Source organism: Microchirus variegatus (assembly GCF_963457635.1).
Source record: "Microchirus variegatus genome assembly, chromosome: 8".
NCBI lineage: Eukaryota > Metazoa > Chordata > Actinopteri > Pleuronectiformes > Soleidae > Microchirus > Microchirus variegatus.
In genome coordinates, this window is record NC_139809.1 from 9,949,148 (window position 1) to 9,963,349 (window position 14,202).

At 41.7% G+C, this 14,202-nt stretch overlaps 1 protein-coding gene across 1 annotated transcript; it reads left to right on the forward strand.

Annotated features, from left to right (window-relative positions):
- Positions 1 to 927: 927 nt before the first annotated feature.
- Positions 928 to 10,478, forward strand: exoc3l1 (exocyst complex component 3-like 1; the record flags this gene model as incomplete). The annotated part of the gene is made up of 15 exons (XM_083894011.1): positions 928 to 1,043; positions 4,098 to 4,273; positions 4,373 to 4,592; positions 4,768 to 4,980; positions 5,700 to 5,899; positions 5,989 to 6,207; positions 6,389 to 6,459; positions 6,853 to 6,970; positions 7,122 to 7,247; positions 7,497 to 7,597; positions 7,696 to 7,812; positions 8,046 to 8,316; positions 8,952 to 9,107; positions 9,344 to 9,477; positions 10,292 to 10,478. Exons 1-15 carry the CDS (start codon positions 1,001 to 1,003, stop codon positions 10,476 to 10,478), a joined length of 2,352 nt encoding a protein of 783 aa, XP_083750137.1. The 5' UTR covers positions 928 to 1,000.
- Positions 10,479 to 14,202: the final 3,724 nt, after the last annotated feature.

The following is a 14,202-nucleotide window of genomic DNA, read 5'->3' on the forward strand; positions in this document are numbered from 1 at the left end:
GGCTCCATTAGTTCTTGGCTGTCCAATCCCATTTGACTTATGCATTATACATCGTCTCGTGGAGATTTTCTGACTCACAAAAGATTAGCCTCCCTTTCTGTCACCCTCTCTAGTCGTTAGTCTACTATATTCTAATTATCCTCTTTAGACACTTTATTTCATACACTTTTTAAAAATACTAATTATTGCACAAATGAAGTACAAATTTAGTTTTCAAAACTTTCAAAAAAACAAGGACCAAAATGATCATAAAGTTCCCTTACCCCCAGAAAACTGCTTGGAGTGAATAATGTCAAATTCTTCAACGCATGCCCTTCATGAGTGGTTTGCTCTGTTGTCATGGAAACAGAGCAGTTGACCTGCTAGCTCAGAGCAGTAAAGAATTCCTCCATGCCATGATTTTTGTCCTTTGAAAACAGCGTTGGCTAAAAGGTAAACGTTAAAGGAGCCACTGATACAACATTAATGCATCATTAATGACAGATGTGATGGTAGTGAGTTGTTATTTAGTTGGGATTGTTTTTTTGTTTTTTTTAAAAGGTGAATGTTGTCTTATTTACCATCATCTTCATATATGCCTGAATGCAGCATGTCTACCGGTACTCTCCCTGTCCCTGCTTCTTTCTCCCCTCCCCTTTCCCACCTCCCCTCCCTCAGGCATTATCCTCTTCCTCTTCTCTCTCCTCCACTAACCACCCTCTCTCTACCCCCCCTCCTCCTCAGCTCCCTCCCTTTCCTGCTGGCCTCTCAGCAGAGGATGTGTCTGGGTGAGAGAGAGAGAGTGTGTGTGTGTGTGTGTGTGTGTGTGTGTGTGCGTGAGGGGGAAAAGAGGGAAAGCCGTCAGTAGAATGGATTTGTGCCCTCTTTCCTCCACCCTTTCTTCTCCTCTCCTCCATCTCATCTGTCCTCCTTCGCCCTCCTCTTACAGTGTCGCACCCCGGGCGCCCACTGTGGGAAAGGAGACTGGTCCGGTGGATGGGCAGCCGAAAAGTGAACTTCAATGTCAGCAGGAGAGCAGAAGAATGGTGGTGACAAACCAGGAGGTAATGGGAAACACTCACTCACACACACACACACTTGATGGCCACTGGTGAAGGCCGACACCCACTTCCTCGTCTAAATCCATAACAAAGCTGTGCATGACTGTGTGTTGCTGCTTCTCTGTGAGAGAAATGAATGAATTCAATGTCCATGTCTTGAGTGACAGGCTGTTGTGCTTTGGATTTTGGATGTTGAAAAGCAAGCGAGGCAGAGTGATCTACCCTCAGTGTGACGGAGGTTCCTTCCTGTTTACATCCACTCACTGAACAGGCTGAAGAAGCTGTTAACTCTGACTTAACAAAGAGCTCTACTGTGTGTGTGTGTGTGTGTGTGTGTGTGTGTGTGTGTGTGTGTGTGTGTGTGTGTGTGTGTGTCCATCAGTCTGTTTGAAGAGAAACTTTTAGTATCCCCTGGTGGTTCAAACACAGTTAAGTCACCACCAGGTCCATTTAAGTGGTTATTGTCGTCTTCATGAGCAGAATTGTGCCTGTTTTACGACACATATTATAGACAATTAACACAAGGACAAGGACGCCATATAGAAACATTTTACTCACAGAACGATTGCTGTCATATGAAATGATGGCAAGCATGACAACACGTTCCAAAGGGAGTTTGGGAGGGTGAGACTTCCTCATCTGCTGTTAACAAAGCCAAGAATATATTTGGAGGTCAACATTTTAATGACTTCCCAAATCCTTAAAAAAAGAGGAAGGAAACTTAGCAGTATTATAACTACAAAGGGGGAATTGCTTTACTTTGGAGAACTCGACAACATGATGTCATACTGTAGATCCCTGACTTTTAGGGCATGGGATGGTTCAAGCTGGTTCAATGTGGACAAAATAGCAGCTCCCAAAAGTGAAGCTAAAATATGTGGCTCATCCCTTAGTGGCTGACAAAAATATTGAGAGTGAGACGTCAGCACTTACGGCTCAGATCGATGCATATAGATTTGAAATGAAAATGTAGTAATCCTCTCCTTTCAAGACAATAATTATTTGGGTACTACACATCAGGAATCGAATAGAATGATCATGTTGATGTGTCAGTAGTATTCACTTACGTCCAGTAGGCAGACGACATCTATCTTTACAAACTGACACATAATTCGATCAGGCAAACGATAAAATCTAAAAAAAAATACAACTCGTTATAGTTAAAAAATCACACAGATTTGTCAAAAAAAAAGTCTGACTGTGGATAAAAAAAACCTCTTGAATCTAGTAAAAATTGATTTGTATGGCTCATTCTTTTGATACTCTGCAGCCTGCTTTTGAAACTACTAATTTCTCTCTTTGACAGTAAAATTAATACACTAAAGCAAACCATTCGAGTTTAATAAAAGTAAGAAGCAGGATAAGTAAGGATTTTCTCTGCAGTGTTGCCTTCAAAGCTGCACACTGTTACAGCAGAGATGATCAGTGATGACCTGCTGTGTCGTCCTCAGTGCAGCTGTGGTGCTTTTTTTCTTTTCTTAATGTGCTGCGGCAGCACCAGCTTACACGACTCTCCTCACACTCCTGATCCTCGTCTTTTTTAAGTCTCGTAATCTTCCTCTGAGACAGACAGACGGACAGAATCCCTGCTTCTTGTGTGCGTGTCATTGTAATCCAGTCTACTGTGTGCTGGTGACCCAACGCTGCACATAATTCTCTGCTGAGTCACCAACCAGGTCATTATTCAGTTAAGTCTGATTCAGACGTGGAATTCACCTGGTCATGTGACACACGCTGACGACTGCTGAGCTGCCTCTGCTGCAGGCTGAGAGATGACAAATGATATCCTGTGTCCCAGAGTGACAGCCACTGTAAAAGAATCCCTCTCTCCATGAGGACACGGCGATGTGTGTTTGACTCAGAGTGTACAGCGTATCACGTGTCCTGAACATCAATATTGCTGCTAGTCAGCAAGTCGCTGAGCAGTGAAAGCATGAGAGAGCCGCACAAGCATTTGAGGACAGTGTATGAATGAGAAAGGAGAATGTTCTCACCTTGAAACAAAACTTGTCTTGCAGAACTATTAAGGATGCTGGTTGAGTAAGTTAAACCTCATGTGGTTGATAATTAGTTCCTGGGAAGGTTGTGCCTCAGTTGCAAAGGCAATTGCTTGAAAGTAACGACGGAAGAAATTGCAGTTTCTGCATCAGAGACTTCTGTTTCCACGCACAGAATGTACAGCCAGCGTAGCATGAGGCCAAAATAGCAGAACATACCTTTTCATGTGTACTATGTGTTGTGTTTTGGACTCTTTTATTTTCCATTTTATATATATATTTGCATGTACACATGTCAACATAACAACATGACATAAGGCAAGGCCTAAAAGACGAACCAAAATCCCACAATATGTGATTCCGATTAGTGATTGTTGCACATGGAGACCTGAGAGTGTCCCTTTGTCCAGTCACATGTGACATCTTGGGAAATCTGCTCGGGAATGTCTTTGTGCTAGAAAAATTATCTTCTCAAGAATGAGAGAGGGTCAATAGAGCACTTGTCTGTGGTGTTCTCTAGTGATTCTGAGAACCTAGGGATATGTAAGGGAGTGACGGAAACAGTCAGGCAGTCAAAGATGAACCTGGTTAGATTTTTGGGGTCAAATGTCATGGCCACTGTGGCCTCTTGCTGTGTGAATGTAATTTCATTAGTACGTATACATTCACTGAGAAACCTCACAACGTTTATAGCTCAATAATGAGCTCCATCTGACTGAATACAATATGTTTTTGTCAACTTTTTAAACGTCTTTACATTTGTACAATCTGTATGAAATGGATTTAATATTCAATTTTGTAAAGTAGGAAATCCACAAAGCAGCATGTAAGATTGTTTGGTCTTGGTCAGGTTTGTGATCCAGTTCCTTGTTTTCCTTCGTTTTAAAGGTCCAGTGTATACAATTTAGTCGAGTTTATTGGCAGACATTTAATATACGACTGCATCATCACTTAATAATGTTTTGGTTTTTGCAGCCTAAGATTATGCATTCGTATGGATTTTAAGTGTCCGTTTCTGGTTTCATAGGTCCATGACATGTTTCTTCGCTCTTCCTAACAGACACAGTGCCAGTGGCAGAGGTATGGCCAGAGGTGGAGAGGGCCGAGCGTTTGGCCCGCGGTGCTGCCCTGAAGTGGGCGTCGGGCGTTTTCTGTCGGCCTGAACATTTGGAGCGACTGAGCCACTACAAAAAGAGAGAGAGTCAGAGGACGACTTCCATACACACCAGGCTAAAGGTGACGAGATACAGCAGGGACGCGCACATGCATCAAAGGTTATCAAATGTGTTCATAAATGATGGCTAATATGCAAAAGAATCTATTTCTTCCTCCCAGTCCATGGTCCAGTCCTACCTGGAGGGCGTAGGCTGGGGTCTGGAGCAGCTCCAGGAGGCCAGATCAGAGCTGAAGGAGGTGTCACATGCTTTGAGGAAAGCAGGACTGGAATCAAATGTGAACGCAGAGGGAGTGAAGTCACTGGAGAGACTGAGAGAAGTGTCAGTCAACCACCGGCAGCTCCTCGCCGCTGTCAGCAACCTGCCTCGGCTTTACTCTGGTGAGACTCACACTGGGTTCACTTTTTCACATTTGATCAGCTGCACATAGTTGAATGTAGGATCTTATGATCTGGAAATGGAAATGGACAAGTCCAACTCTTAAACTGCCTGGAAACGACAAGTTTAGTGTACATTGTTGACAGTTTCCTGCTCCCCTTGACTTGACCTTTGCAGTGCGCGGCATGGTGTCGGAGACGGAGCGTCTGGTGGAATCCCGGCGGCTCCTGGAGGCTCACGCTCTGCTGATGGATCTGGAACAGTGGCAGGATGACATTCTTTGGCAGCTTCATGGAGCTTCTGGGACGACAGGAAGTGCACTCAGCGGCGAAGACAAAGAGCTGGTGGCCAAATATTTCTCTGGTGTTGGGCAGCTAGTGGAGGCCCTGGGTGAGGACACTTCACGGTTTACGCAGTCATTTGCATATAGTTGGATCATCGTAGTTGGAAACAAATTGAGGATTTTTGGACAATGTGAATTTCTGCAAGACTGCAATATCATTGCTGTTGTTTCTTTTCTATATCAAATACTTGCTGTTGCCTCTTAGTTTGAATATTGCCCTGCAATTTCAGTGATTTTGCGATTGTACAGCCCTAAACGCATGACAAAAAAAGCTGTGGGCCTGAGATTAAGTTAAGGTTGGGGGGATGATCCTTTGAGCTGCTGTTAATATGATAAATGTTGTGTGGTTGTGTGGTGCTTGAAATCAACTGACAGATAAAATGCATACAAACTCTTCAATAATGCTCCTGAACAAACCCTCATGATGTTGGTGATGGTTTTTCGGCTCAGTCAGATGCACTCAAGGCTTTGTAGAGGCTCTGTAAAACCTCTGCAGCCAATGTCTGTAGACGATTCCATATTGCTTCCGGTAATCCATGACTAGCTCTTCATACTTATTATTCTTTTTATTCTGCATCACTGTGAGACCAGGAGGACATCTGGCCTGGAGTAGCTGTAACTGTGCTGCTTTTTTTATGAAATTTTCACCTGGAATCTGATGAGATTTCTTGCCGCATGAAGTATTCTGCACTCAGCAATTATTAATATAGTCCTCATATCGAGTCTTTTTGGTACACCATCCCCAAAATCCACCCTGTAACTGCAGGTAAGGAGCTTTGGGCAGTGGTGAGCAGCGCTCTGGCTCTGGCCCGACAGAATCCCACACCGTTTGTATCAGCAGTGCGGATAGTGGAGCGGGAGGAAGCTCTGGACCAAGCTCTGCTGGAGGAGAGAGGCAGCACCGGGGGCAACAGCAGGCCTCTGCCTGCTGGACGACCTCGATGCTGGAGAGCGTGCTTCTTCCAGGTACAGTCATCTTTGACACAGTGTTTACTTCTGAGTGACTGATTGTGCGTCATAATTGATCCTTTCTCTCAACTACCCTCACCTTTCAGGTACTAGAGGAGGCAGTTTCAGCAAGGTTTCGTAGTGTTTCCTACCTGCACACGCGTGGTCCAGGTCTGGCAGGACACCTCTCTGCTCTCCAGCACGCCACAATGACTGACCTGGCCACTGTGCGCCACCTGCTGGAGCACTGTGTGCCGCCACATTATCGGCTAACAGGAGCCTACCTGAGGGCCAGCCATCGATGTTTACGTGCTCACCTCGCACAGGTGAGTGTTGTAAGAGAATTCTGCACCGATATTACCTTTGATATTGTTCATTAACATTCAAATTATCTCATGAAACAATAAACAATCCATTAATTATTATTAGTGGTAACATTTTTTAATGTTTCATCATTTGAAAGGACCTCACATATGCATGCATATTTAAGTGATATTTGTGGCCTAGGTTAGCAGCTGGGATCTGGAGAGCGGGGAAATATTTGCTGTGCTCAACTGGGTGCTACATATCTACAACAGGTGAGGTCTGCACAGATTCTGCTTCAATTCTTTGTGGCTTTGTGCAACACATAATGACGGTCTCAGTTATTGTCCAGTGGTGACTCTGGAGCATCTAAACAAATGAACAGGCTATAATTTGTATTCCCACTTCCCTTTTCTTTAATTAACACCTGAATGGCGCAGCTATGCTCTGTTGTGGAATCATCTTAAATTCAATTTCAGTGTTTCACACATAGACTAGACAAAAGAAAAACATATTTCAGTGCCACAGACGCCACAAAAGACACGGCAACACAACACATTAGATTTATGGTCCACATGACTAAAATTTTGCACAAACTTTTGTCATCTGCCATATCATCATTATTTTATGTATATATATTTATTTTAAATGTTATCTTGTTTCGGCAGCCCAGACATGATGGGTCACCCAGAGCTGGTGACTGAGCTGGAGAAAGAAGAGCTGGGACCTCTCATCTCCACTGAAGGCCTGGAGCAGCTGCAGGGGAAATATGTGCAGAGTGTTCGAGTGAGTCAACCACGGTCCCAGGTCCTGGTCTGAATATATAATACAGGACTACTTATTTTGCAATGGACACTCGTCAAAGCTAAGAGTTAGTTCGTGTGTAGAAGCACGATGCTGTCACTGACTGTGTGGTTATGTGTTGTCACTGTTACAGAAGAGCGTATCAGAGTGGATGCACAAAGCTCTACAGGTGGAGCTACAAGACTGGCAGAGAGACCAGGAACCAGATACAGACCATGAAGGCTTCTACCAAACCAGCCTGCCTACAATCATCACACAGGTTTGAAATAGGCAACAACACAACTGCATTCTATTCTACAACAGGGGTTCTTCCTCTACTTCAAGTTCAGCTGTTGATCAAAAACTGGTGGTCAAAATGGTAGAGCTTAAGAGTTTAGGCTGAAAAGTGAGAGTCATCCAGTCTAATCTAACATTTTAATCTCTGTCACTCCGCTCACTGTGATTATTGCTCCTTTAAGCTGATGCCATGGGTCATGTAACCTGTTCTACTCTACTGGTTTTGTGACAGATGCTGGAGGAGAATGCCCGCGTGGCCCGGATGATCGGGGATTCGCTGCGAGATCAGACGATACAAATGGGACTTTACGAGATGGAGAACCTATTGAACAGGTCGAGTGTGTTTGTGTTGTAGCTTGGCGACCACATTTAGGTAACTGCCTCCTCCTCGTCAACCTTTCACGTCTTTCTCATGTCTTCTTCATCTCTAGGTTTCGGGAAGCTTTGGTGGAATTTGGCAAAGAGCATCGCAGGGATCCGAGCAACAACAAAAACAAGTTCTACCTCCACTATTTGCTGGCCTCCATCTGCAACTGCATCATCCTCAAGTAAGGTTCTTTCTGGAATGTGAAAATCATCCTAGTTTCCTGACATGCTAGGAAAAGGGAGGGATGTATGGAAGTTCTGTTTGCTCCACTAATAACATAACACGCTAGACCTTTAGGAATGACAAAATCGGTAAATAATCTCAGGAACGTTCTAGATAAAAGCAGCAGGGAAATCTGAATGAAACCTTTAGCATGTGAACAGAACATTCACTGTGCTTTTGCGTGTACTGCAGAAGGTCCACAGAGAGCCTGCAGCAGCAGCAGTCGTCCCGCTCGGCTGGCCAGTTCTCTCGCACTCCTCCCAACCCGCTGGCAGCTCTGGACCGGGCGGTGAGACGAGCATGTCGCCTGGTGATGGATCAGCTCCTGCTGGACCTGCAGCCGCTCCTCCCGGGCCTGGTGACCCGAACTTGGCTCGTCCAGGGAGGCCCCACGCCCAAACTCTGCCACATCCTGGAGCACCACCTGGAGCTGTACGGCCGTGTCCGGCCGCCCTGCAGAGAGGTTAGTTTAACTGTAGTTATTTGGGTGAAACTGTGAGTGGAGCTCGAGGGTTGTGTGATAATAACACACTGAAGCCAAGATGTGAAGCAATAGAGGAATATGTGGAACACCTCTCCAATATTTGGTTTATTTGCTTAAAATCTTTACTTAAATCATGTATCTGTCCAATTATTTGGCTAACTCCTTTTAATCTGGTCTGCCACTGTTTGCTATAACAAAGTGTTAGAGTGACTTACTGTAGAAGTCAGGCCTATACTGAGTATTTTTGTGGAAGCTATGTAAATCGAACATTTATTTTAAGTATCAGGGCTTAAATTACTTTTAGAATTGTAATAAAACTCATTAAAACGTATTACATAATAATATAAATGGTTCACTGTATCCCAGTGTCACAGAAATACACGTCCATATTTTGTGTAATGAGTCAAACTGCTTTTATATATCCTTTATATCAGAGATGAATTAAATGTTAATGCTAAGGGAAGCTGCAGTGCGGTCTCTAAGGTATATTTGGCTTCAGAATCCTTTCACATTGACCCTATCAACACAACTTTAATGCACTCGATTAACTTATCACAAGTCCTCACAGGTACAGCTGAATCTTACCTCTGTGTGTGTGTGTGTGTGTGTTGCAGCGTCTGCAGGAGGAGGCCCAGTGGCTAATGGTGGTGGAGTACGTCAGAGCTGTGATGCAGAAGAGGCTGGTGTGTCGCAGCGCTGACGAGAGGAGGCAGCTCGCTCAGCAGATGGTTCAGGACGAACAGCTGCTCAGAGAAGTCCTCCACGGCTTGGTGAGAGACCTTTCCAGTGAAAACCTCGCAGCCTTTTGCAGATGAGAGACGTTTGGTGTGAATTATGTTTGGTCTCGTTCATCTCACGTCTCACTATTCAACATAAATATACATTAATATTTAAACTGTGGAGGTTTACAGACATGACATCGGTGCAAGAAAATGCAATGAATGAAAAAGACACAATCCCATAGTCGGTGAAGTTCAGGTGTATTGATAACCATTTGCCTGTGTAGGAGGGCGATGGCTCAGTCCCTGAAGTGAACCCTCTGGCTATACTTCCTGTCCTGGCCGAATTCATCCGACTCAAAGACCCCAGCATGCTCACTCTGGAAGTGTCTGGACTTGCAGCCAAATACCCAGACATCAGGTAACACCATGCTGCTACGCTCTGACCTCAAACTGATAGTACATGTCATTTTATTTTGGAAGTGTAGTTGTATGAGGTACTTATGTGCACACACCACTGTGGCTCTGCTAGGAAACCAGGCGTGCTGCCAGTGCCGGCACAGACATAAGGAAAAACATATTTTAGATGCTTAACAAGACACTCAGATGATAAAATATATGCCTCTTTAGGTCTACAGTATCTTGGATCAAGCACCTCCTTTGTGCCATGATGTAAAATCGCTGATTATCTCTATGGTTGATGCAAATATTTAATAGTATACAAAGCAATTTGAAACTTAAGTTTCCAGTTAAAAAAGAGTTCTGTATACTAGCAAAATAATACAGCACAAATCCATCCATTCTTCCATCTCCTACTGCTTTATCCTCCACATGAGGGTCGCATCACAGGACCACATGGAGACAAACAACCCTTCGAACCTTCACTCAATTTAGAGTGTTCATTTTCCAAAGCCTCAAATCTACATGTTTTTGGACAGTGGCAGGAAACCAGAGAACCTGGAGAAGACCCCCAAACACACGGGGAGAACCTGCAAACTCCAGCTGCAGAAGGGCACTTGTTCTGACCAGGTCGCGAACCAGAGTCTTAGTTTTAACAGAACAGTTTCACGATATTATAGACTTCAGCAAGTCCACATTTGTATTCTGTGACCCTGTAAGAGAGAGCAGACCCTCTGAGTCTCAGGCTACTTCCCAAAGTTAGCACTTACTGTGTGTCACAACCACAAAGATGCCGAGTTACTCACTCACATGTTTGTGTCTGCTCCCTCCCTCAGTGAAGAGCATGTGTCCGTTCTGCTGGACATCCGTGGCGATGTCTCCAGGGACATCAGAGGGGCCGTGCTGGACCTGCTGGAGGAGAGCGCCCCCCCTCTGCCGGCAGGATATCGACCTATCTTCACTGATATCCTGGTGCCTCCCTCCACCATGGCCTTCTGTCTACCCACTGCCAAGTGTGCATGACTACGACTGAGACTCAGAACGGACCCTGGAGTCTGTTCCTGCTTTGTTTTACATTTAACTGCAGTCATTAACATAACTGGCGAGCTACTTAGCAACTTACTTATGTTGTTTTTAATCTCCTCAATTGACCTTCACAGTCTTCCTTTGCTGCCCTCTGCAGCTGGTTTATGGTTGTTGCTCCCCCCCCTCCACCCCGCTACATCTACAGTTGACCACAAATTTGGACCTGTCCCTGCTGGTTCAGTTTCCACGAAAGCAATCAGTCTAAATCTACGAGCTACAACGACCGGTTGTTCAGCTGCTTTAACGCCTTAAAGAAACATTACGGGTAGAAGAGCTCTGTGAGCAGGTGTTCTGAGCTGTTCTGTTTAATGCAGCCTCAAACACCAAGAATATTGGAAGAATGTTGTGTTAAATTGGGTTGTTGCGGTGTCATCATCCTGAATTATCTATATTATGCCAAAGTATAAAAGAGTCAGATTCTTTACATCAAGCCATTTGTGTGCCTAAGACTTTTGCACAGGTTAAGTACAGTATGTAAACTGGATTCTAATGACTCCCCAAATCATGACCTTGAAATCTAACCTGAACATCTCCTTTACATTCATCTCTTTATCTATTTTTTATTTTTTATTTTCCACTGTGTGCCATTGTTAAGATTTGGTATTCTGTTTGATTTAAATATATTTATTGTATTTATGGATTTGTGTTCAAAGGCGTGTGTGGTTTGAGGCCGTATTGTGTAGTCTGTTGAATAAATGCTCACATAACTGCTTTGCAAATTATCATTTATTATATTATTATTATATTTTTGTTATAATTTGTTTTAATTTGGTCATATTTTCACTCTACGTGTCTTTTCTGTGCAGGTTTAAATGTGTCCGGTTTTACAAGAACCAACAGACGACAAACAAAGACTAGGAAAGAAGAAAAAGAGGAGAAAGCTCACCCAGCCCCACCCCACTCTCATAAGCAAAGGTACTATAACAAAAACCTGTTATAGTACCTGTATATGTGTATATATGTACACATATATACACATATACAGTATATATATATACGTGTGTAATATATATCTATATATGTAATATTTCATCATACTTTTCTTCTTAAAACACAATCTATCATGTTGTATTTATGTCAGTGATTCATGCACATTCCATGACCCTTTTATATTTGGTACTATAAATAATATATAATGGATATAATATCCATTATAGTAATTACTGTAGACAAGTGAAAGGTCAACAGCAGAACAACAGTTTCGTAACATAGTTATGTATATATGTATATATATGTTAAACAATGTTATGTAAATCATACTTTAATTCTTAAAACAGAGTCTATCACCACAACAGCCTGTTGTGGTAGTGTTAGGGTACTATAAATACTATAAAAACTATATAATATAATTCCATTATAGTAATTATACTACTGTAGATGAATGAAAGGTCAACCACAGAACAACAGTTGCGTACATCATTTTCTTTAATATTTCAACAGTACAAATTAAATCTGATTTAGGAAACATGACATGAGAAATACTTTGCTTCACATTTCTGAACATCATATTCATCGAGAACATTCCGGGCCACTGAGGAATCACCTGAGAGAACGAATTAGAAAAACTATTCAGTTTGATATGACGGACCTTTTTTTTTTTTTTTCTTGTCCACTACTACGGTGCCATGTGTGAGCTTTAAAACATCCACGGGAGGGAAATATATCGTCTCCTTCAGTCTCACCAGCTGCATTAGTAACACACCAGTATATACTGTACACTAATCACCAGCAAATATTAGAGCAAAGACCACTTTACACAAATATCATGTTTTTCGAGGGTGGGAGGAGGTCAAAATAAAACATCCAAAAATATTCAACATTTTACAACATAGTAAGAGCAGTGATAGTCATACAAAGTGTGCAAATTTCACCATACAGCCACGAGACGACTTCAAATGAAGGCACCATACTTTATTTTATCTTTTTTTTTTTTTTTTTTTAGTTTTATTAAAGTTCCCACTCCTACCCATAATATGCTAACATCCAGACTGAACTGCTGCTTCCAACCGATTCTCGCCGAGCGATTAAAAAAACTAAAGAACGTCACGTAAAACAAAATGAATTTGCATGATTTGTTGTGTAATGTTGGATTTTTAAATTCCTGAAAACGACTATCATTTCTTCTTTGTGCTGCAAATACACCTTCAAATTTTGCACAAGGTCATTTTGTCACAGAATAAGCTCAACAGCACAAGTACAGTTTAAGTTTTAGCTGCTGTTTCCATGTGGTTAAAAAGCAACGTTTCTACAAGAGAGGTTAGCTTGCATCGACCGAGGAAGACGGTAAACAAATTTAAAAAGGGATTGAGGCAAATTGTTAGTCAAGCAGAAACTTTTGAGGTGAAAAAGTTGTGACGTCGAAGTTTAAACACTCTGAACGTGAAAGAAATTTGTGCTAGAGGCGAAGTTTCAGGAACAAAAAAATGATTCACAGATTAATTCAGAGCTGAAAAAGTCAAACCAACTCCTGATTTTTACTACAGTAAAACAACTTCATCTTAGATGATTCAATTCATGAAATAACCATCTGTATTCATCTGCTTTCAGGTTTGATTATGTAACACAATTTGTACAACAGCAGCTAGAGCCTAACCTATGTGTGAATTAAAAGAAACAACAAATAATCAAACAATAGTTTAATTTAACTTGTTTGGACTAAACGTTTGCATAAATCTTTTTTTTAACCGCTCTGGGTTAATAAACAGCATTTTGTTTTGCAAATGATACGGTCCAGAAGATGACGACAAACGCAGCTCTTCATTTATTAAGTCATTAATGATTTAATTAATTAAATAATTATTTAATGAATTAATTAAACAAACAAACATGCAGCACAGACAGGAAGTGGAGAGACGAGGACATGGACCAGTGCAGATGTAATGTAATTAGAGCTTAACTGATGAGCACGTTCAATAAGTTGATTTATTTTCTTTCTCTCCAAGGATGCATTAAGAGCTGCAACTAACGATTTTCTCGATTCATCGTTTGGTCCAGAAAATGTAAAAAAAAACATTGATCAGTGTTTGTCAAACCTGGAAATGACGACGTTCTCAAATGTCTTTGTTTTGTCCACAAACTAAAATGATTCAGTTTGAATGATTTCTTTGATATACGGAGCAAAGAAATTAAGAAAATATTCACATTTAAGAAGCTAAAACAATCAGAAATCTTGTTTTAATCATGAAAAAAAAACCTCAGACCAATTATCAAAATAGTTGACGATTCATTTAGTAGTTCAATTTAGTTAATTGTTGCAGCTCTAGATGCATACTCATGTATGCAAACGTATCATATGATTATCAGACAATCCTTAGGTTATAAAAAATGTCACATCTTGGTTTTCTTAGGCCAGTTATGAATAAATTTGGTAAAACATAAACGTTTATCTATTTGGGAGTGTTAATGTTGAAAGCATTTTTAATATGCCCAGATCTTAAACTTGTTTTATGAGTTTTAGGAGCATGTAAACATGCTGTTAAACAGATATTAAAATAAAGAGAAACAATTAAACAATATTAAAATAATAATAATAATAATAATAAAAAAGGCAATGCTTGCATTGAACAACCCTGTGAGTAGTGCAAAAATCATCTCCCGCAGTGTAAAAACCCTGAATTGCAGTTCAGTGGCACCGATATACACTAATACTGAAAAAATTCAC